General features: G+C 40.3%; 1 protein-coding gene across 9 annotated transcripts in view; it reads left to right on the top strand.

Moving 5' to 3' along the window:
• Window positions 1-4696, top strand: part of dpep2 (dipeptidase 2) — a 90727-nt gene extending 86031 nt beyond the window's left edge. For 8 of the 9 annotated variants that reach the window (XM_072547402.1, XM_072547408.1, XM_072547399.1 and 5 more), the window contains one exon: window positions 3667-4696. In XM_072547402.1, coding sequence (XP_072403503.1) covers window positions 3667-3864 — 198 coding nt within the window. In that variant the 3' untranslated portion in view covers window positions 3865-4696. The remainder of the gene's footprint in view (window positions 1-3666) is intronic. The other variant, XR_011952291.1, reaches the window with a different exon arrangement.
• Window positions 4697-25749: the final 21053 nt, after the last annotated feature.

The raw sequence follows: 25749 nt of genomic DNA, 5'->3' as shown, positions 1-25749 counted from the left end.
ATGCCTGGGAATCAATGGCCCAAGACCCTCCCAAATGGAGGAGCAGCATTCAGGAAGGCAGCGAGAACCTCGAGGCTTGCTATTGGGAAAAAGCAGAAACCAAATGAAAGGAGCACACTGCCACACCAATGCCTCACCCACCCCCTTCCCATGACCACCTTCTGCCCCAAGTCAAACAGAATCTGCAGAAGCCTCACCAGACTGTACAGCCATCTGAGAGTGGAAGAGGGTGATTCTCATCTGCAAGGGACTGCCAATGATGACAATGATCTTCTGGAACCATTACTGTTGTAGTAAATGAGTAGCTGGAAGCTTTTCTACAAACTGTTCTTCCATTAAACCCTGACATTCTTAAACAGGAATTGGTATGTATGGGGACACAAAACATTCTTTGTATAAATCTGTGCAACTGTGCTCAAAACTCCTGGGAAATGTAACGACACACTAGACAGCCATTTTGCTGTCACAACGCTGTATATTCATGTTGATGCTCCATCCAAGCCTTTTCCTGCCCCTATTCATCTAAACCCACCAGTATATGTTTCTTTTTTTCTTCTTCCTTATGCATTCACTGACTTTTATTCAAACATATCTGAACTATTCCTGACATTGGTTCCTGGCATCTTGTTCTTTCTGGCTTTGGATTGAGGCTTGATTTTCCAAATTACTGCCTTGTGGTGATCTAAACAATAAGACTGCAGTTCTGATTAAACAAGGCAGTCTAAACAAGACAGTAAAAAAAGAGGGATATTGTACTTGTGCAAGTCCTATTTATAACTCTATGACCTGAAATTATAGCATTACAGCATAGAAAACAGATCCTTCGGTCCAACTCGTCTATGCTGACCAGGTTTCTCAAACTAAACTAATCCCACTTGCCTGCATTTGGTCCTTATCCCTCTAAACCTTTCCTGTTCATGTAACTGTCCAAATGATTTTATAAACATCTATAAGGCCAACCCTCAAACCCCCACGCTCTAGGGAGAAAAGTTCCAGCCTTTCCTTATAACTCAAACTTTCTATTCCCGGCAGCATCTTGATAAATCCATTCTGAACCCTTTCCAATTATATTCTTCCTATAGCGGGGCGACTAGAATAGCACACAATACTTCCCTAACATGACATCCAATCTCCTACACTCAGAGGTCTGAGCAATGAAGGCAAGCATCCTCAAATGCCTTCTTTACCACCCTGTCCTGCTGTGACTCCACTTTCAAAGAACTTTTAACCTGAACTCCTAGGTCTCTCTGTTCATCAATACTATCTAGGGCTCTAACGTTAAATAAGGTCAGGACTTATGTAGTTATTTTACCAAAATACAATGCTTCGCGTTTATCCAAATTAAATTCCATCTGCTACTCCTGAGCCCATTGGTCCAATGCATCAAGATCCTTTTGTAATTTTAGATCACCTTCACTGTCTCCTGTATCATCGAGTTTGGTGCGATCTGCAAACTTACTAACTGTGCCTCAAATTTTCATCCAAATAGTTTAATTAAATGACAAACAACAGTGAATCCAGCACTGATCCCTGTGGAACACCGCTGGTCACAGGCCTCCAGGCTGAGAAACAACCCTCCACCCTCTCTCCTACCGTCAAGTCAATTTTGTATCCAGTTGGTAAGGCTCTCCCTGAATCCATTGTGATTTAACATTACTAACTGTGTGAAGCCTTGTCAAAGTCTTTCGTAAAGTCCATGTAGACAATGTCTCCTGCTCTGCCCTCGGTCATTTTGGATACATCCTCAAAAAAAAGACTCAGTCATGGTTGTCTTTTCTCTTTTTTTGTTGTGTCTGACAGGCTCAATTAATCTTTGGAATTAATATCAAAAATGTCTTCTCTGAAATGTCTGTAGGCACAAAGAAAACTTGTGCTGTGCATCAGATATCAATAATTCATCAGCAACTTGACCTTGTAATTAGGTGACACAGACCTGATTATTAAATGGTTTATGATTGTAATCCATTTAGTTTATACTCTATTCCCCTTCTTTAAAAATCAATTTTGAATTTGTTGTCATGGCAACGATGTTTAGAGAGCAATGTTTACATCAGTTCTGAACTTCTGAAACATGCTTTAAAGGATGCAGCGAATTGCAGGGACATCAATCCAGTTTCTGTCACATAGTTTGACTTTAAAAAAAAAACTTGTCCAAATGTCTGCTGAATATCTGGTTTGTGTAGAAGTAGAAATATCATAATTTGCATTGCATAACAGGGCTGTTCTGAAGCTCAGGGTAGGGTGCATTCTAAGAAAACCTCACAGACCTGGAAAGCCTTCCTCTCCAAAGATTCCACCTGACTTGCTGAGTATTTCCAGCATCCACAGTGTTTTGTCTGATCTGTTGTTGGCCTTGAAAGGTATGAGCTTCACTCCTTTGCATCAATATTCCTCATCTTCGTATTGTCATTTTTTCCCATTATAATCAAATTTACTGATATTAATTCCTGTCATATACACTTAATGGGCAAGGCAGCAGCTTGAAACATTTAAAGAAAGATGAACACAGACAGTCCTAGAGATTTCCAGAACAGAAACAGACCCTTTGGTCCAACTTGTCCATGCCAACCAAGTTCCTAAATTAATCTAGTCCCATTTATCAGCACTTCGCCCATATCCCTCTAAACCCTTCCTATTCATAAACCCATCCAGATGCCTTTTAAATATTGTAATTCTACCAGCTTCCATCACTATCTCTGGCAGCTCATTCTTTCACGCACCACTCTGTGAAAAAGTTACTTCTTAGGTCCCTTTTATATTTTTCCCTTCTCCCCTAAACCTATGCCCTCTAGTTCTGGACTCCCCCAAATTTAGGACTATTGCTAAGTGAAACAATGCCTCCTACTCTTATGCATGCCCCTCATGACTTTATAAACCTCTATAAGGTCACCCCCCAGCCTCTGATGCTTCAGGGAAAATAGCCCCAGCCTATTCAGCCTCTCCCTTTAGCTCAAACCTTCCAACCCTGGCAACATCCTTGTGAATCTTTTCTGAACCTTTCAAGTTTCACAACGTAATTCCAATAGGAAGGAGACCAAAATTGCATCTTTCACATCATGAAGTGCTCCACAATTAATGCATTACTTTAAAATATACTCACTGTTGCAATGTGGACAAATACATCAGTTAGCAATGAAATAAATAATGAGATTATCTGTTCTGTTTAAGCTGCATCAAATGAATATAAAAGTTGGTCAAGAGGCTCTTGTAGCATAGTGGTAATGGCCATACATCTGGTTCAAGTCCCATGTGTTCCAGAGATATGTTATAACATGTCTGAATGTAATGCTAAAAAAAATCCAAAAGTTGTCTAAGAAACTTTTCACAGTCCCTTTTAGAATAGTGTCATAAGATGTTGTATTCAATCAATAAAGCAGCAGTTTAACATCTTGTCTGAAAGAAGAACATGCTTAGCACGACAGTTTCCCAGTGATTTACTTTCCCTTTAGGTTTTGAATTGGAACTTTAACTGCTGCTTCTCAGACTCAGAAGTGAAAGTGCTAACACTGGAGCTCTGCTGCAGTTTTGCCAGAAGTGGCCATTAACAGAGAAATTGGTCATCATGTGGGTTCAGTTCAACCAAAATTTAAACATTTTAAATAGCTTCAAGGATAGCGCTCAAAAATATAACTTAAAATAGCTAACAAAATTCTGTGTTTCAAACAGGTGAAGGAGCAACTGAAGGATATTTCATCCAGTGAAATGGAGATCCCCTTTGAAGACGTTAACAATCCCTGTCGCTTGAATCTCAAGAAACCATTTCCAAATTTAGGACTATCGCTAAGCAAAACAATGCCTCCTGCTCTTAACATTATTCATACAGTTATACTCTACATCGTTTCCATCATTTTAATTGGTTATTGAATACAGTCCACAGTCATTGAACAGTGTGGAGCTGGAAAAGCACAGCTGCTTAGGGACATTCCTGATGAAGAGCTTATGCTCGAAACATTGACTCTCCTGCTCCTCGGATGCTGCCTGACCGGCTGTGCTTTCCAGCACCACACGTTTTGACTCTGATCTCCAGCATCTGCAATCTTCATTTTCTCCCAAGGTTATTGGACAGCCAAACCATGTTCAAGGAATTATCTCGCTGGGCTAAAAGATAAAGGCTTGTAATAATCTTGCTATTTGGCAGAGTGATGAGAGTTGGAGGTAAATCAACCTACACATCTTAAAATAATGGAGGACTTGAATTAATTCATCTCTGATTTACAGAATGAGATGCAAAGTTTGAAAATAACTGAGCACAATTATTTCTGTTCACGTATATGAGCTTGTTGACCAAACAAGATATCATCATAGATATCCTACTAAATTGTGAGCAGTGCAATAATTTAAATACCTCCTCTAATTACTTCGCATTAGAAGAAAACTCTCTTGAGAAGAACTGTTTCAGAGGTTAACGGGTTGTGCTTTGTTCTTAGTATTTCTCTACCTTGCTTTCCTCCTCTAAGACGCTCCTTAAATCTGATCTTTTTACCCAAGCTTTGGGTCATCTGAAATAACATACCCTCATATGCCTTTGTGCCATTTTTGTTTTGTGCCTAATGACTAATGAAGTGCCTTTGGACATTTTATTCACTGAAATACCAAAAACACAGTATGGATGTGCAACTCTTGCTTATGGTATTTTTGTCACAATTCCATCTGATTATTGTCATGTATTTGACTGATATTACAAAAAAAGGAAAAAGGTTTTGAACAACATAGCTATTGTGCCAAATACACACAAATTCTCATTTAAGAAAACTAATCCTTCCCTTTTTCATATGTTCTGTGTATTCTTGCCCACGTATCCAATTCAAAAAGGGAAATATGTACATGATTGAGTTCAAGCCCTCTGACAAGTCTGCTGGAAGTGATTCTGGGTGACTCACCTTTTGATATTCTCTTTCTATGGGCCATTACCCAATATAAATTCAGCGATATCCTTGTGGATACATGACAACAGGCCAGAGGGATCACAGGAGTCAAACATGGATTTTGTACACCACCTTTGTGCAATGCAGTACCACTTAATCTGTTACATGCCTCTAGCCTAATAGTCAAAAGAGTAATTGTGGCTTTTGTGGTTTTAAAAATTAAAAACCCATAACACAATCATCTAAACTACAGCTGAGATGGTAGCTCCCCTCTCAATCAGAAGGCTCCAGGTTCAAGTCCTACTGAAATATAAATCTAAGTTGACATTCCAGTGTAGTACTTAGGGGGAACTACACTGTTAGAGGTTTGAAATGTCAAACCAAGGGCCTGTCTGCCCAATCAGGGAAATGCAGAAATCTCGTGGATTATTTTGAAGAAAAATAGTTGACTGATTCCATTTGCCTTGGCCAATAGTTTTCTTAATGAATGTCACAAAAAGGACAAAAAACATGGTCTCTCTTGTACTGCATGTGATTAATATTGCCCTGCATAAGAACACGATTTGGCCAGCTTCAATCTTTAACCCTGTCATTATTAGCAGGTACATCTTCCAAGATTTATAAATCTCAAAGAAGTCAACAATTTGTCAGCATACAACATTGTGTAGAGTATCTACAAGATGCAATATCATCTTTTGGTGTAGAAATAACAAGAGCATTTTGTATTAACTAGTTGCATTTGATTGCTTTAGATGCACTTTCCATGTACAAAAGTCATGTTGTTTATGAGCAGAAACATGACCAGATGCACAATTTTGTGTATAGATTTCAGCAAGCCAAGCACCTTTTGTGAATCCACTTTAGATACAGACCACAAATAGTATACTTTCCAACCACTTATTTTCACTTAATGGACAAATGGTTCTCTAAAACATCAGAGAAAAACCAGACCTTTTTGCATTTTTTTAAATGTACGTAAAATGGGTGCGTTGCGGTACAATTCTAAGATGGAAGATTCTGTGCCTTCAGGATGTCTAACATATTTCAGACTTGAACTTGCATAGCCACCACTTGAAATAAGTCTTCAAACCTTTCCAGATCCACACAAGTGGCCTTTACCACTTTTAGGAGGTATCTGTGAAATTTGTTTGTCTTGAGCATAGCAGGCATTAACTTTGCTCCACTCAGGTCCTCTGGACCTAATCATACTCTACCTACACAATAAGCATCTTTCAGGGCCAAGAGGGGTTAGATCACAACATTCCTGAAAGTCACTCGCGTCCTTTGTGAGAAGATTGTTTAAAACTTTGATTCATTTTCTTGACAAAGTAGAGGTAAGATAATCAGTTCATTGTTGTGTAGATGGTACAACTGGTGCCAATTTAAAAGGTATTCTGTTTTCCCAAAATACATTCATTTATAAAATTCATAAAAATACATTACAAACCATTTCAACTTGAAAATTACAAAATTCAATGTGTCTCCATACATCATGTTCCATGTTTAGGTAACTCAAATATCAGCCTTAATATTTGGAGGATACATTCTATATCAGACATACAGGCTGAAGGCAAAACATTTCAAATTTAAATTTTAGAAAGATGAATGGCAATAAATTCTTTATGCACCATGGGAGCCTCGATGTAATATCAGAATACTTGAATGCACAACATACATTCCTCATCAGGTATACAACCTGAAAGGTCCAGACTTTCACATCACACTCTGTATTATGGCTGAAAACCCTTAGACACTGACCTTGTCCAATTGCATCTAAGCAGAGTTTGCCGCAAACTTTAGTGTGTTCCTCAGCATGTAGCCCTTAGAATGTACTTTGGTGAAGGCTAACACTTTGTGCTGAAAGACCAGCCAGTCTTGAGCAGACCAAACAGTGATTTACCATGTTGATGCTCCTCCAGGCACAGTTGATATATGTCACAGTGTGTGTCCCTGGTAACAGCTCAACCACCACAGAGTCACTGATCTGCTTGGGCTGAACTCATTCACATCCTCTTTGCAAAGCCACATTTCCAAGGAGATTAACATAGCTTTCTTTTCCATCATAGTTATCTTGAGGATAGCGTGCGAAATGGTTGAGACATGTACAACAGTTCTGACAGGATGGCCTTTCTCACCACCACACAAGCTGCCTCTTGCAATTTGTAAGTTCAGGGACTGAGGCATTCTGCCAAATGACTGACATTCTCCTCAGACAGCCAAACAACAGGATTAACCCTCTCCTTACTCATGGGGCCTCTAGGATTTTTGCTGCTGACCATTGCTTATTGGAGTTGTTTGATGGTGAAAGGAGTTTCTTCACTGACCATTCCATCAGGTGAAATACACAGTCCAGTTACTTTGAGCAGAGTCATAGAGATGTACAGCACGGAAACAGATCCTTCAGTCCAACCCATCCATGCTGACCAGATATCCCAACCCAATCTAGTCCCACCTGTCAGCACCCGGCCCATATTCCTCCAAACCCCTCCTATTCATATACCTATCCAAATGCCTCTTAAATGCTGTAATTGTACTAGCCTCCACCACTTCCTCTGGCAGCTCATTCCATACACGTACCACTCTGTGTGAAATAGTTGCCCCATAGGTATTTTTTATATCCCCTCTCACACTAAACCTCTAGTTCTGGACTCCCCGAACCAATGGAAAAGACTTTGCCTATTTACTGTATCCATGCCCCTCATAATTTTGTAAACCTCTATAAGGTCACCCCTCAACCTCCGACGCTCCAGGGAAAACAGCCCCAGCCTGTTCAGCCTCTCCATATACTTCAAATCCTCCAACCCTAGCAACATCCTTGTAAATCTTTTCTGAGCCCTTTCAAGTTTCACAACATCTTTCCGATAGGAAGGAGACCAGAATTGCATGCAACATTCCAACAGTGGCCTAACCAATGTCCTGGACAGCCGCAACATGACCTCCCAACTCCTGTACTCCATACTATGACCAATAAACAAAAGCATAGCAAACGCCTTCTTCACTATCCTATCCAGCTATGACTCCACTTTCAAGGGGCTATGAATCTGCACTCCAAGGTCTCTTTGTTCAGCAACACTCCCTAGGACCCTACCATTGAGTGTATAAGTCCTGCTAAGATTTGCTTTCCCAAAATGCAGCACCTCGCATTTATTTGAATTAAGCTCCATCTGCCACTTCTCAGCCTATTGGCCCATCTGGTCCAGATCCAGTTGTAATCTGAGGTAACCCTCTTCACTGTCCACTACACCTCCAATTTTGGTGTCATTTGCAAACTTATTAACTGTACCTCTTATGCTCACATCCAAATCATTTATGTAAATGACAAAACGTAGACGACCCAATACCGATTCTTGTGGCACTCCACTGGTCACAGGCCTCCAGTCTGAAAAACAACCCTCCACCACCACCCTCTGTCTTCTACCTTTGAGCCAGTTCTGTATCTAGATGGCTAGTTCTCCCTGTATTCCATGAGATCTAACCTTGCTAATTAGTCTCCCATTGTTGAACGGCTTACTGAAGTCCACATAGATTACATCTACCGCAAAATACACATTTAGTATGTCCCCCACTTTCTGCGGCTCCACACAAAGGCAACCTTGCTGATCTTTGAGGGACCCTATTCTCTCCCTAGTTACCCTTTTGACCTTAATATATTTGTAAAAACTCTTTGGATTCTCCTTAATTCTATTTGTCAAAGCTATCTCAGGTCCCCTTTTTGCCCTCCTGATTCCCCTCTTAAGTATACTCCTACTTCCTTTATACTCATCTAAGGATTCACTCGATCTATCCTGTCTATACCCGACACATTTTTCTTAACCAAACCCTCAATTTCTTTAGTCATCCAGCATTCCCTACCTACCAGCCTTCCCTTTCACCCTAACAGGAATATACTTTCTCTGGACTCTCGTTATCTAATTTCTGAAGGCTTCCCATTTTCCAGCCGTCACTTTACCTGCAAACATCTGCCCCCAAACAGTTTTCGAAGTTCTTGCCCAATACCATCAAAATTGGCCTTCAATTTAGAACTGCAACATTTAGATCTGGTCTATCCTTTGCCATCACTATTTTAAATCTAATAGAATTATGGTCGCTGGTTCCAAAGTGTTCCCCAGCTGACACCTCAGTCATCTGCCCTGCCTTATTTCCCAAGAGTAGGTCAAGTTTTGCACCTTTTCTCGTAGGTACATCCACATAGTGAATCAGAAAATTGTCTTGTATGCACTTAACAAATTCCTCTCCATCTAAATCTTTAACACTATGGCAGTCCCAGTCTATGTTTGGGAAGTTAAAATCCCCTACCATAACCATGCTATTATTCTTACAGATAGCTGAGATCTCCTTACAAGTTTGTTTCTCAATTTCCCTCTGACTATTAGGGGTTCTGTAATACTATCCCAATAAGGTTTTCATCCCTTTCTTATTTCTCAGTTCCACCCAAATAACTTCCTTGGATGTATTTCTGGGAATATCTTCCCTCAGCACAGCTGTAATACTATCCCTTATCAAAAATGCCACTAAATGCAACTTCCCTGACCGGGAAACAAACCTGGGCCGTGGCAGTGAAAGCGCCAAATTCTAACCACTAGACCACCAGGGAACTGAGCATTCCCAAGTTTTGCAAGACTGGGGACAGGTATAACCTCAGCACTTGGGTGTTTGGCTACTGAGGACCTGCGCACAGCTTCATATAGCCACACACACAAAAAAAGCAGCCTTCAGGATGGGGGCTGTGTGCTGTACATTTTTTCCTTTTATCTAGAGATTTGTACATCATGTCTCTGTGATCATCATCCATTTTGACATCTAGAGAAAGCAGAAGGTGGCTCAACCCATTACCATGGCACAAGAGTGAGGAACTGTTCATCTTGCACTACGTACAACAATGCTAAGAGTGCTTTACATCTAGTACTAATGTTCTGACCTGCAATGGAGAGGGATCATCACTCCCATGTGGCCAGGTTGTTTTATTGACCCTGGCTACTTGCTCAATCCAGTTTTAAACACCTCCTTCAGCTCCTATCATATCCTAACATACAGTACCTTCAGGTAATCTGACCTGAAGGGGAAGGCAACAAACAATCAGCAAGCCCAATTCCCTAAGAACACTGCCTTACTCTTGACATGATTTACTTTGGCTCCTGAGGCCTGTTTGAACCATCCACAAATGCTAATCAGTCAGTCCACCATCAGTGGATCTGCATGGAAAACAGTGATGTTATCTATGCACTGGGAGGTTTGGAGATCAGTACTGCTACAACCTGGGATGGTCACTGCTTTGAGGCTCACAGTCCTCCTGATGGAGTTGGCAAAAGGCTTTATGTAATGCATGAACAGGAGAGGGCAGAGAGAGAGCAACTCTGTACCATTCCAAATTTGATTGGAAAACTTTCTATCCACGCATTCATCAAAACATGTGCTACTGCTATTTATGTGGCGCAGTTGAAGCCAATTGTTGATCCCCTACCCAAACTCATTTGGGAGAGCATATCCATCATGGAGGTGTGCAATATTGTCAAAAGCCTTCTCTTGGTCCAGGCTGATGAGGCAGATGCATATCCCTTTGTTTGACTATTAAACCTGGAATATCACAGCTCCATGGTTGGTCTTCACCTGGGTTGACACTAAATCATTTTTTAAATTGCTGAAGATGACATTTTGTTGAAGCTTTTCAACTTGCACTCATCAAGACAATTTTTATTAAAATCAATGTACAGGAACAACAACATTCATACTGTAAAGAAAGTGTTGATTAGTTAGCAACTGGACTCTAGTTGGTAGGAGCGTTACTATGGTGAATGCAGTAGTTAGATTATGACTGACAGTTAACTGCCAAGTTTTGATTAGAACATAGAACAATACAGCACAGAACAGACCCTTCGGCCCTCGATGTTGCACCGACCTGTGAAGTATTCTCAGCTCATCCCCCTACACTATCCCAAAATCATCCATGTGCTTATCTAAGGATTGTTTAAATCTCCCTAATGTGGCTGAGTTGACGATATTAGCAGGTAAGGCATTCCACATCCTTACCACTCTCTGTGTAAAGAACATGCCTCTGATGTCTGTCTTAAATCTATCACCCCTCAATTTGTAGTTATGCCCCCTCGTACAAGCTGATGTCATCATCCTCGGAAAAAGACTTTCACTGTCTACCCTATCTAATCCTCTGATCATCTTGTATGTCTCTATCAAATCCCCTCTTAGCCTTCTTCTTTCCAATGAGAACAGACCCAAGTGTCTCAACCTTTCCTCATAAGACATTCCCTCCAGACTAGGCAACATTCTAGTAAATCTCCTCTGCACCTTTTCCAATGCTTCCACATCCTTCCCAAAATATAGCAACCAGAACTGTACACAATATTCCAAGTGTGGCCGCACCAGCGTTTTGTATAGTTGCAGCATGATATTGCCGCTCCGGAACTCAATCCCTCTAAGAATGAAACCTAACACACTGTATGCCTTCTTAACAGCACTATCCACTTGGGTGGCAACCTTCAGGTATCTATGCACATGGACTCCAAGATCCCTCTGCACATCACACTACCAAGAATCTTTCCATTGACCCAGTACTCTGCCTTCCTGTTATTCTTCCCAAAGTGCATCAGCTCACATTTAGCTGCATTGAACTGCATTTACCACCTCTCAGCCCAATTCTGCAGTTTATCCAAGTCCCCCTGCAATGTGTAACATTCTTCCAAACTGTCTACTACTCCACCAACTCTAGTGCAGTCTGCAAATTTACTAATCCGTCCACCTATGCCTGCGTCTAAGTCATTTATAAAAATGGCAAACAGCAGTGGTCCCAAAACAGATCCTTGTGGCACGCCACTAGTAACTGGACTCCAGGCTGAATATTTTCCATCAACCACCACATGCTACCTTCTTTCAGAAAGTCAGTTTCTAATCCAAACTACTAAATCACCCTCAATTCCATGCCTCCGCATTTTCTCCAACAGCCTACTGTATGGAACCTTATCAAAGACTACTGAAGTCCATGTATACCACGTCAACTACCACCTCATCTACAGGCTTGGTCACCTTCTCAAAAAACTCAATGAGGTTTGTGAGACACGACCTGCCCTTGACGAAACCGTGTTGACTATCTGAAATCAAATTGTTGTTTGCTAGATTATTATAAATCTTATCTCTTATAATCTTTCCAAAACCTTTCCTACAACAGAAGTAAGGATCACTGGTCTATAATTACCTGGGTCATCTCTGCTGCCCTTCTTGAATAAGGACACATTTGCAATCCTCCAGTCCTCAGGTACTAAACCTGTAGACAATGACGACTCAAATATCAAAGCCAAAGGCTCGGCTATCTCCTCCCTAGCTTCCCAGAGAATCCTCGGATAAATCCCATCCAGCCCAGGGGACTTGTCTACTTTCACTCCTTCTAGAATTGATAACACTTGTGCATAACTAACCTTGATCCTTTCTAGTCTTATAACTCGTATGTCATTCTTCTCCTCTACAAATATTCTCCTTTTCCTGAGTGAACACTGATAAGAAATGTTCATTTAGCACCTCTCCGATCTCTACAGGGTCCACACACAACTTCCCACTTCTGTCTTTGACTGGCCCTATCCCTACCCTAATCTTCCTCATATTCCTCACATTTATTCTGATACCCATACATGTTTTCTCAAATGTAACATAAATCTTATGGAAGCAAAGGGACTCAAAAAGTAATAATTACACAGATTTAAGGCATTGGTAATTTTGTTCTAATTAATATGCATTTCTGCTAGGATAGTTGATGCACAGTGTTGGCAATACTACCACTCTTACACACTCCTCCCATCTCAGGGAAAAAAAAGTTACTTGATAGGTTTGGCCTTCAAATTTGCATATTTGATCTGGCACAACAAATGACTAAATTTGTAATCTGATCTAAAAGCAAAATATTTTTGCTCCCACATCAAAAACTGGCTTGCAAGTTATTTGCACTGTTACATTCGAAGCAGTAAGAAATGGGATTATATGCTGTCTGATGAAAATGGTCAAATATACAGAATTCACCACTTATGGATGGGGTACTTTAAATACTGTCATCTTTATTTCACATCAAAAGATGCATTTGGATCAAATAATGCAGAATTAAATATCATATGCCCTCTTTATCAATTGTATTGGATACAGAACTCTTTTGTTATGTAAACTGATTTCCACTTCTGTTTATCTGTATACATACATAATTGGACAGCTAATAAATCCCTCCGTTAACATTTTATGTTCCTTTTAAGGTATGTATCCATTACACTTGTAGTCAGGAATCTTCAGTCTCTCATTCCTTATGAAAATATTTAACTTTCATTTACAATTTCTCAGCAGCTCTGTCAAGAGAAACAAAATAAGATTTTTGAATCTAAATTGACGAATTCACGTGATATCTCATTTCTATGAAATTTGCAAAAGGTCAAAACAGTCAGATGGCTACCGAAACTCTTGCCTACAATTCTCATCATAGAAGGTTACCGAAAAGTAAACCTTTAAAAGGTCAGAAATGCAATAATGGTGGAAGGTAGTTTTATCCAAAAAACATAGTTGGCTCAAGACACAAATTAGAAGTTACAACACTTGCAAGAAAAGAAATGAGCAAAAGTCACCCATTTTCTGAAATTCTTTTTTCTTCAATTTCAGTAAAAACAGATGTACCAAGATCTAAATGCCTTTTCTTTTAATTCTTATTAAGTTCAATTCTGCTAATTCATTTCGCAAAATGTATTTTGGCAATAATGGGTACTTTGCTAAGTAGTTCTTGAAACAGTGTCACACATTTTCATATGATTAGACAATTTAGACCTCTAGGTAAATTTGTGTCTAAAACAGGGAAGTAAAGGGTAAAGACATTTCTGTGTGATTCTGGTCAATCACAGAGCAATCTGGGCAGGGTAAGATAGGAAATTAGAAGCTGAGACTTTCTGCATAAGTACCATGGATATGTTTATGTCAGGGCTTCCTTAACTCAGAATCCTTCTTTCCAGAGTGGTTTTGAGTGTGTTCAGTTCTCGTGGCGCCTTACAGGAATTCACCTGAATTCTCCTCAGATTCGCAGACTGACATTGATAATTCTGAAAGTTAATCTCTGCAATGATTATAACAGACATAAACTACTCTTGGGCTGCCTGTCTGCCTACTGAATATGGCCAAGATACATTAAAACAAAAATTCTCCAAACCCATCTCAATGGTACTGTGACACATTGGTTTAGAGTTCCATCTGGAAACAGACAATCTTAAACTTTAAATTCCGCTTTTGATCTGAAAAATATGGAAATTCTTCAAAACCTCTTGGTTGAAAGTGGTTTTCAAACATTTTTTTGACCTGCATAAATATATGAATAATTTAGCACCTCTAGTTTATACATTGACCTTGTACCTTCCTATGACATCTACCAGGTACATAACCAAAAAAAAAAGAGTAGCAAAAGTGACTTTGGGACTCTTGGAAGACACATGTGGTGAACTGAATACAGGAAACAGAAATAACAGGTAATTTACACCAATATTTTGCATCAACCTTCATGGTGATGGACACTATACACGTCACAAAGGTATCAGATGGGCAAGGTGCCAATAGGAGGAAAATCTTCTAATGTTCTCTATCACTGTATACAAAGTTGAAACTAAAGGCAAATTGTCAGAATGTGATGATTTGCATCCTAAGGTGTTAAAAGAAGTGGCTGCAGAAATATTGGAGACAAAAAAAAAACTGTAACCCTTCTTCAGAACCTTCAGTCCTGAAGAAAGGTTAAACCCAAAATGTTGACTTCTCCACCTCCTGATGCTGCTTGGATAGCAGAGGTATTGGAAGCATTGGCCAAAATGCTCCAGAACTCACTGGTTTCCAGTAGGATTCCAGTCAATTGGAAATCGAATAATGTGACACCTCTGTTCAAGAAGGGAGGCAGATAGGAAACTATAGATAAGTTAGCTCAACATCTGTCATTGGGAAAATGCTAGAGTGCATTACGCAGGAAGAAACAGAAGGATATTAAAAAAACTTAACATGATCAGAGTCAACATGATATCATGTTGGGGATATCATGTTTGACAAATTTGCTAGAATTCTTTGAGGATGTAACAAGAAAAGTTAATGAAGGAGAACTGGTAGCTGCTGTGTATTTGGATTTTCTGGAGGCATTCAATAAGGTTCCACTAAAGGGTGACTGCACAAGGCAAGAGCTCCAAAGTCTTCAGAGTAACATATTAACATTTCATTGAGGATTGATTAACACAGAAAACAGTCAGAATTAACAAGTCTTTTTCATGTTGAAAAGATGTAACTACCGCTGTGTAACAAAGATCAGTCCTGATGCCTCAATTATTTTCTATGTTAATGACTTGGAGGAAGGAGCCAGAGTATAATCGATCCAAATTTACTGACGTTACAAAAATAGGTGGGACAGGTATGTTGTGATGAGGACATAAGGAATTGGCAATAGAATATAAATAGGTCGAGTGAGTGGGCAAAAAAACTTGGCAAATATAATGGGAGGTGATTCACTTTGGTAAGATGGATCAAAAGACACAATCTTAATTAAATAGAGTCTCCAAAAGAAAGCATGCCAAAGAGGGACCTGGGTGCTCTTGTGCATGAAACACTAAATGTTAGCATGCAGGTGCAGTAAGTATGAAGAAGGGAAATGATTTTTAGCCTTTATTGCTAGGGATTTGGGATTAAAAATATGGACGTCTGTTACAACTGTACAGGGTGCTGGTGAGGCCACATCTGGAGTACAGTACAATTTTGGTCTCTATTTAATAAGATAAACTGACATCAGAGGCTGTTCAAAAGAGATTCACTCAGCTAATTCGTAGATGAAAGGATTGGTTCAGCAAGAACAGCCAAACAGACTAGGCCTATATTCAATCATGTTTAGAAGACTGAAGGGTGATCTTACTGAAACCTGAGAGATTCTCATGGATCTTAATAGGATAGGTATCGACACAATGGTTTCACCAGGTAGGGAAATCTCAAACTATGGGACACTGGCAGCATTCCCACTAATTTTCTTTTTGGTTCTGGGTGTTTGGAATCGGAAGCCAATGCCACAATTGCCACGATGGTGCTGATTGTCATGTGCAAAACCTTGGAGTGGAACAATGGACAGATAACTGAATCTTACCCTTTTTTGGCTAGGTCTGACTGCATTGGAGTTTTTTGGAGGGATTTTCACTGTGAAGCCCACAGTCTTTAATTGCTGTATCTTAAAAATTGCACTGACTACCTACCCAGCCCCTATGGCATCTCTCATGTCAATTTCTTATCATATTGTCCCCATGCACCATTCCCAGAACAACTCAGAACTCAATGGACATCTGCTGAAAGACTGGAATCCCTTGTGCTGGTGCCTTTAAAGGCTCATTGTGCATCTCGACAAACGTATCTGTTCTGTAACCACGCAACCCCCCCCCCCCCCCCCCCCATCCCCAAAAAGACTGGTCCAAACAGCAGAACTGTACCTTCACAGCCCCATGGTCTGCTCCACCACAGCCCTCATTGAAATATGGGCTTGCTGTCAGTCCACCTTCATCTTCTTAGATTCTCAGCAACCAACATTCCAACAGAGGCAGACCCCCATGATTCTCAGTGGAAATTATCTAAAATAGTAACAGGAGGAGTGAAAGAGTTTCTGAGATCTCGGAAGAGTCATTAATAGCATATCCTGCAGTTGAGGACTAAGCACACAACACCCACACAGTGAGAGATGCTGCATCCTGATAATGAAGGACATGTCCCCATCATCCATCCAAAGGCTCAGCCTGTGCAGCAGCTTGGTGAAGGTGCTGCTGTGTCAGAGTCATGTTATAAAGTCGAAAGCATGAATGTTCACTTTAAAATAGAAAGTGCTTTCTGAATACTGAAGTAAACAAAGGGCAGGCCCAGCTCCCAAAGGGAATGGCTGGGAGATGGGCTGTTCCAAAATAGGTACACGTAACAATTGGCTGTTAAATAGATACAGGAGTTTTGGTTGCTGTTTTGACAACAATTCAAATTTAGCCAACTAGTTTAAATTGCGCGCAGGATAGTAAAACCCAATAGAGTTTAAACTTGACAACATCAGATCAATGACAGGGTACCATGTTGGGAGCTATAAAATCAGGACATTTTGAAAATGTGGTCAGAGCAACTGCTGTACAGCCAGAGACCTATCAGTCTAACATCTTGCTCTGAAAGAAATTAGAAGACACTCAATATCAAAAAGGTATATTTTCCTGTAAAGCATCCTCGCCATAAAAAAGACAGACAACAACCCAGGGAGATCAGCAGACAAAAGATTGAAGACAGCAGAGAAGACAGAGACTCTGTGGACTTGAGATTAAGTAATGCAATGTTTAATAATTATGTTATTGGAACAGCATGTTAATAGAATTGTATTCAGTTTGGGGAAAGTGTGTTCGGTTTGTTAATACATTTGTTTAGTGTTCACTATTAGAGTTGGGAAAATAAACTGTAATTTTTCTTTAAAAATAGTGGAAATTAGGAGTTCTCTGTTGCTCACTGACATTTTAACCGATTACGAGGGGAGGTGAGCTTTTCTGGGTGTTTGGTTTTAATTAACAGAGAGGTTCAACCCCCACAGTTACCACCCAATATAATCAAGAACAGAAAGTCTGCAGTGTTTTGACACCCTTTCCATTCCAGACCACATGGAATACTCAACACTCTCATTCAGTATTCAGTCATTCATTCAGTTCTGACCATTGTTATATTTATATAACAGATGAAGTGATGTTGTGTGGCTCACACAGGACCCTGGGAAGTAACGCGAGTAATGGTTCCACTTTGGTCTTTTGTAACATCATTGCTGCTCACTTCAACATTATTGAGATTCCAAATTCAATTTTTGAGCTGCAATGGCAATGTAGCAAATGGCCCCTAAGCACCCTCACTCTACGTGTGTAGCAAATAGGCAATTAAATGAATGCAACTTAATAGTAGCCGAGGTTTGAAAATGGCTGCTTCATTCATTTCATAGAATCCCCAGAATCATAGAATCCCTACAGTGTGGAAGCAGAATATTCAGCCCATCAAGTTCACATTAACCCTCTGAACAGCATACCACCCAGATTACCCTATCCCTGTAACCCTGCATTTTCCATGGGAATCCACCCAGCCTACTCATCCCTGGACAATTTAGCATGGCTAATTCACTTAACCTACATATCTTTGGGCTGACAGGGGAAACCGGAGCAGTCAAAAGAAAGTCATGCAGACACAGGGAGAATGTGCAAACTCCACACAGACAGTCACCCGAGGCTGGAATTGACCCTAGGTCCCTGGCTTGTGAGGTAGTGTGCTAACCACTGAGCACCATGCTGCCAACATCTGTCGCTCCAGGTGTTGTGGCATCCAGCACAACCATTGCATGGTTTCGCCCTAAGAAATGACACTAAATCTACCCACCCTCACCATTCTCCCAGCCACTTTCTAGCAACACTTCTAATCTAGAGAACGGAAAGTGCTTGCACAGACCACAGCTCCCATTGGACACTTTTAACACTGGGCCCCGCTTGGTTGCCAGGTTCCTCTCCCTAAACTGTGTGCGAGTTGTGCCCACACTGGACTGGACAGGACTATGATCTCTGACCAACAAAAGACCCCTCTTAACTGAGGACTAGCTCCACCAGTTTCTGACATGGCCATTTGGTTCAATGAATGAGCAGTATGCTTGCTGAACTGGCAGCTGGCAACGGTGTTAGAATGATGTCTCAGTGTGCTATCAAGATGCGTTCTTCCCACAGACTGATCCCTGCTGCCAAGCAGCACATCTACACAAAAAGCCACCTCAATATGGCAGTTCTGAAAGTCTTTTTCTCTGCTGAAGTACCTACACGCTAATAGGCCTGGTAAGGCAAGGCTGCTGTGAACATGCAGGAAGGCAGTAATGGAGCAAGCACTAAGAGAGCAAGCGGACAGCATCAACATGGGCCTTGGTGCACTCAAAGTTGGAAGGTTGATCCGTATGTGCAAAGACTTTTTGCTGCAGCCTTTCAATGCTGGTTGCTGGTGCTTACTGCAACCCAAGTCTTTGCTTCCTAAGCAATGGGCTGGTACACTAAAGAGGTACCAGGAGGATCATCAGAGGATTGCAGATAGCGTCACAGTCATGCAGCAGGGAAAAAGATACTTCGTCCAACTAATCCATGCTGCCCCGACATCTCACTGACCATGTACATTTGCCAGCATTTGGCCCATATCCCTCTAAACCCTTCCACTTCATATACCCATCCAGATGCCTTTTAAATGTTATAATTGTACCAGCATCCGCCATTTCCTCTGGCAGCTCATTCCATACATGCACCACCCTCTGTGTGAAAAAGTTGCCACTTGGGTCCCTTCTAATTCTTTTCACTCTCGCCTTAAATCTGTGCCCTCTAGATTTGGATTCCCCCACCCTAGGAGAAAAGATCTGGGCTATTCACCGTATCCATTTTTGAATGTTATGTTAACTAGTTAACTTTAAGTGTTTGTACTACATCTCTATTCTTTAGTCTCCATGTGTTTATTTGCATAAAAGAAGATTGATAACTGTATTTGCATGTTAGACAACAAACAAGTCAATGTAAATTGGGGCAGCACATTAAATATTGCATAAAATGCCTTCCTATGGAACCTTCTCAAAAGTTCTATGCAGTTTATTAATCTCCATTCTTTCTTTGTTGTCATTGGCAATGTATGTTGAATTTTGAATGATAACTTAAGCAAAATCCAGATTTCATGTGATTTCAGAAGCCCCTAAAAACAGTTTAAGAACTGAAATGATTTTTAATGTAGTGGCTGATGGCAAATTTACAAATTTGCACATACTCACCTGCAGATCATCTGGTGAAATTTTGAGGTGTTCACTAACATTGTTGCTGTTCAACATGGCATTAACTTGACTGAGCTTTATGCTTTCATAAGTGAACTGTCTTTTTGGTTTCAAAACTGAATTTTAGAGAAAGGCATAACACAACATTAAAAGGAAATAACACCTGCAGCGTTATGATTTCTTCAGATGAATAGCAAGATAGTATTTTACTTCCGTGGCGTGACAGGACAGCACAAAGCTGAACAGTTGAAGAGCACCCATGGTGGCATAATAGGAGGGGTTCAGAGTGAGGGAGAAAGTTACAAAATCAGCGTTCGCACACATATGAGAAACATAATGCAGTGTGATAAACAAGATGGGCAGTCTGCACACTGCCATTTGCTAAATGTTTTGTCTGTCCTAGACACCTGGCTTTAAGAGACAAAAATCAGTGTTAAAATATATTCATTTTTCTTTCTGAACACCTTGTATTTAGGAAAAGACAAAAAAATGGGAGGGGTGGGGAATTGAAAATGGAAAGCATTGCAGAGCTTCCGAAAGAGTATGCCCAGAAGGATCAAGGACATAGTCAATTTGGCCACATCCAAGGAACAGAAAATGTGCAATTACTGAGGAACTGAAGTCTCTGAAAATATGGCTGCTAAATATGCTGGTGTCACAAAACTAGGAAGGAAATTAAGTTGTCAAGAGGATATAAAAAAAGGGTACAAATAGACATAGATAGGTTAAGTGAATGGAGAAAGATCTGGCAATAGAGTATAATATGGGAAAATGTAAAGTTTTCCATTTAAGAAGAAGAATAAGAAAAAGCATATCATCGAAATCGTGATAGATTGCAGATCACAGAATGCACAGGTATCTGGGTATCCACATGCACAAATTACCAAAGGTTAATCTGCAGGAATAGCAAACAATTAAGAAAGAAAAGAGATAATTTAGTACAAGGGGAACTGAAGATAAGAGGTTATGCTTCAATTTTATAGGTCAGTAGTGAGACAGCATCTTAAGTACTGTGCGCAACACATTGTTAGAACCCTTGCTGACATTTCTTTATCTTAACTTCATTCTTTTATCAATTTGAGTTTGGAGCTGTAAACTGGTAACAAAGCTAAAAATCAACTTTTGGACAGTGGGTAACAGCTTCTGTTAAAAGGAACACAAACCAAACAAATTTTAGCTTGTTCACGAGACATGCCTGCACATTAATTGTGGCTTGGTTCCTAACCAAGATTCTGCCGTTACCAGACAAAAGCACTATGCTAAACAGAAGGTGACTATTAGTGAGGCTAGGACCTGGGAATCGATTCTAGCAAGTCTGGAAAAGACCTCATGTTCAAACAGGTGACAGAAGTTGAATGTAACTTGGACCTCGTGGAGGAGAGGTCCCTCTGTCAGGGAGCAGTCACAGTTTGAATTGGGTTTTGGACTGTCATTTTCCACTGAAAACAATCTGGCTGTTGGTACTCCAGCATGGGGATTTGAAAGCTCCATACCTGACCTCCCATGAGCCTCTTGGGAACTCAAAGAATAGATGAGTATTAGTACCTTTATCTGAGGGAGCTGTAAAAGTGATCTCGAACACCATCTTCAGAAAATTGACCAAGAAACCACCATCTATGCCTGTAGAACAATGGCTCAAGAAAACCACAAGTTAGACGGCCAGTTGCATTTTTGTTTTATTTATCTCTTTGGTTGTCTTGTCTGTCTTTTCTGAATTGGGTGAAAATGAAAGTTGCATGTTTATGGCATAGAACAATCATATTACTTTATTGAATTTTGTTCTGCTAATGTTACAATACAGTTGATAAATTACCAAAACTTTGGTTTAAAATACAAACCAATATCGGGAATTGATTATTTAGAGGATCTGAGGTCGATTATTCAAATGTCTGTTTAGGAATGAAGGGGGACAATTGTACATCTTTGAAGGTTTTCATTTTACTGTGCTGTGAATACAGAGATAGAAAGATTTGGTTTGGTTATCCGCTTCTGTGTCTTAACAATTAGAGTCAGTTCAGATAGGGTTAATTAGACTAATAACTGGCATAGGCAAGTTGTTTTTACAAAGAAAGATTGAATAGACTTGGTTGGCATCTGTTGGAGTTTAAAATGTTCGGAGGAATCTTTATGGAAATATAAAACGATCCCAGAGCTTGACAGGCTATACGTGGAGAGGACATTTCCTTTTATGTAAGAATCTAGAACTGTAATAATCACATCATCCATTCAAAACAAAGTTGAGGCAATTGTTTTTTTCCCCCAAGAGGATTGAGAGTTATTGGCATGCCCTTCCTGGAAAAAGGTGTTGAAATAGAGGTCTTGAACATTTTTAAGGCTGAGATAGATCGATTCTTGTTAGCATGAGAGGTGAAGAGTCATCAGTAGGCCGGAATATGGATTGGAGGTTAAATATCAGATCAGCTTGCCTCATGCTAATATTTGTCGATTAGAGGTGAGTGCAGGCTGAAGACACACACACACACAGCTAGGTACCCACTCAGGTTTCCATGTCAACTTTTCTTGAGTCTAGCTTGTTTGATGAGATAGAAAGCTGAATATCAATGAGGTGAATTGTGTTGTCGATGTATTTAACAAGCAATAAACCCCTTAAACTAGGAGGCATGCATTTAAGGTGAGAGGGTCAAAGTTCAAAGGAGATGTGAGGGGTAAGTTTTTTTGAGCATAGAGTGGCAAGAGTCTAGAATGTGCTTCTGGGGTGGTGTTGGTGGTAAAGGCAGATATGATTAGGGGCGATTATGGGACTTTTGGACAAACACATGAATTTAGGATATCTGGTCGACATGGATGAGTTAGACCAAAGGGCCTATTTCCGTGCTGTACATCTCTAAGACTCTACGAGTATGCAAGGAATAGAATGAAACAGATCAAGGACAGGCAGAAGGAATTAGCTTATGTTCAGCACAACAAAGTGGGCCAAAGAGCCTGTTCCTGTGCTGTCCTGTTCTATGTTATATTTGGCAACTCATCGCGGCTTGGGAGGAACTTGCCTTGGGACTTGTGAAAAATGTAAAGGACGAAGCGAGATTATCTTGATGTTGGGATAGGCCTCATCAGACACTCTCATCCGATTCACCAGACTTCTCATCCAATTCTGTCACACATCTCGCCATAGCCCAGGTCAGTCAGACCTCTAGAAGATTTCACTAGTGGTTACAGAACAAGGAGATGCTCACTTAAATCAAAGGTGCGAAGGAATTTCTTTTCAGAGGGTAGTGAACATCTGCAATTTTCTACCCTAATGTTGTGGTGGCTAAACGACTGCAAGTATTTCAAGCAGATAGACAGAGTTTCGAAATATTGAGGAATGACCTCCTTTGGTGGTGAGACAGGCTCGGTACTCAATGGCCATCTCCTGCACTTTTTTACTATGCTATACAGGAGAGCTGGCTTCTCAAGAGATTCAGAGAGGCCACCCCAGTCCTAGATGTGAATATCTCTCACTACCATTCCAGGAATGCATTAGGACTTCCCATTTGATTTAGAACTCTAACTCTGTGATAAGTTTTCCCCATCAATTCCTTTCAGCATTTTTTTAAAATTCCAAATGAAAAGTAGTTTCATGTTTGCAATATTTTACAGGCCATTCATAATCACAAAACATTTCAAAGCTCTTCAAAGCCTCCTTAGTATTTTTGAAATGGAGTCAGTATTTAATGGAAAACTTGCATGCAGTAAGCTTCCACATAATTAACTAAATGATCAGCGAATGCATTAGTAATGTCAGTTGATAGGTAAGTGTTAATCAGGCAATACACTTTCTTAAAGTGTGCCATGGAACTGTTTATTCCCAGTTAAGAAACAGGGTGAACATCAGTGTAATATTTCATCTGAAAGATGTAAGCTTCAAAATGAAACATCACTAACTTCACTTAGCTGTCAACCGAGATTATGTGCTTAAAGTTGCAAATTGGGGTCTGTACTCACTATTTTATGACTCAGATGTAAAAACTTAGCAGGAATGCTACAAGTGTCATTCAAATCTTTGCAATAAGTAGGGTAATAACTCACTATATTAGATTTTTCTGGTCTTTGCTACTTTTGACATTCTGTATTGGCACAGAGAGTACAATAGGGAAGAATGTCTAACAGCTCTGATCCAGGATTCAAATGATGAGCATCATCTGCAAGCACAGAATTATGTCATTTAATAACTACTTAAGGCATGTTCATACCACAGCAATAAATCTGTTCCTGAGAACGTTGCAATCCTTCCTGACCAGCGAAATGGAGCGGCCTGCTTGTAGGACTGGAGGGAAGGGGTGGGTGCTGCTGTGATCTACCTCACTCTGGGGATGCAGATGGGGTGTTAGGAGTTAGCTGCTGAAAGCAACATCCCTTCCCTGGTTTCTGACTGCCCCTCCACCCGCCTGGTGGCCCTGGACTTTGGCATTGCTCTGTTGTCAGCAGGACATCCTTGTCCCAGGAAGTGAACTCAGCACTCAGGCCACCAGGTGATCCCTTAAGTGGCTGGTATATACATGATCTAATGGTCTTTGCTGTCCATGGAAGTGGGAAAGTCCCACCCATTTTATGCAGGAAAAGCAGAAGGTTCTGTCCGTTGTTTCAAAAAGGATGACTTTTCATCAGATATGAATTCTTACAAAAAGGTCACCAGCACAGCAAGTTTTCTTTCTCCCCCCCTCCCCTCTCATTGCTTTTTCTGTGTTTGTTTTGGGTTTCCTGCAAGTTATTGGAAATCATGATCGATAAGTCGGGAATTTGGACCAGAAATAAAAATGACTCAGTATTTTTTCTTACTGTTATCAGACAAAAAGACTAAATTAATACAAATACAAACTAACAACCTTGAGATCAGACTGCAATCTCACAAAGCTTTTTGCTAACTGTAGAAAGATGCAGCATGAACCTGGGGATACTTATGCAAACAGCACAGAAAGCTAGCACACAAGGGCAGCAGGTTATCAGGAACGTTAAAGGAGTGTGGGCCCTTATTTCAAGAGGGTTGAAGAGCAAGAGTAGGGAAGTCTTACTGCAACTGTACAAGGTGGTGGTGAGACCATATCTAGAAAACAGTTAGCAGTTTAGGTCCCCTTATTTAAGGAAATATATTATTCTGGTGTAGAGGGATTGTCTTATGAGCAAAGGTTAAACAGGTTAGGACTCTACACAATGGAATTTAAAAGGATGACCAGGTGATCTAATTGAAACAGGATGCTTAAGGAACTTGAAGGGTAAATCTCCTCAATCCCCTCATGGGAGTCTCAGAATTAAGGGGCGCAATTTAAGACTGAGATGAAGAATTTTTTTCTTTTAGAAGAATAAGCATCTTTGAATCCTCTGGCCATAGAGAGCTGTGAAGGTAGAGTTCTTGTGAATATTTAAGGCTGAGATAAATATTTGATCAGTAGGGAAACCAAGGTTTATAGGGAAAACAGCAGGGAAATGGACGTGAGGAGCCTCCGATCAGCCATAGTCCTATTGTTTGGCAGAGTGAGCATGAGGGGCTGAATGGCCTACACCTGTTCCTCTATTTTATGGTCTAAGAAAGCAAGATAGAATAATGGGACACTTAAGTTTGACAATATTTCAGATTTTTCAAAATTCTGCACTCAGCCATATATTAAGCTATAATGCTTCGCTTTTCTAATACAGTTTGCATTAAAAGGACATCAATTATTAAACCCTATTCTGAGAATTCTGCAGAATATCTGTTCTTAGAAAACGCAAGGTGATTTGATTCTTGCCAAATCTAACTATTCTTCCATTTTAATCTCTTTAGTAAGAAATAGTTGGAAATAAAGATTACAGGGTCACACCGATCTTCACCTGGCATAGGCTTGTGAACATGCGTACATACATCTAGTCGCTGGGGTGATGGGACGGAAGGGAGGGAATTCTGGTCTCTATTCTTTACAGAATAATTAGATTCCCCTCTGCTTGGAATGGAGACATTCTCACTCTCTCTCTCCACGTCTCAGTTGTAAGTTTATATTTTTATTTTGGAGGGAAGGGGTTAATGATGGTGGGGGGTTGCTATGGAGAAGAAACCAAGTAAGAAATAAAACTCAAGGCTTTACCGACAAC

The sequence above is a fragment of the Chiloscyllium punctatum genome, chromosome 26, assembly GCF_047496795.1.
Source record: "Chiloscyllium punctatum isolate Juve2018m chromosome 26, sChiPun1.3, whole genome shotgun sequence".
Classification (NCBI taxonomy): Eukaryota; Metazoa; Chordata; class Chondrichthyes; order Orectolobiformes; family Hemiscylliidae; genus Chiloscyllium; species Chiloscyllium punctatum.
The sequence above is the reverse complement of the archived record's forward strand: the minus strand, read 5'-3'. Positions and strand labels throughout refer to the sequence as shown.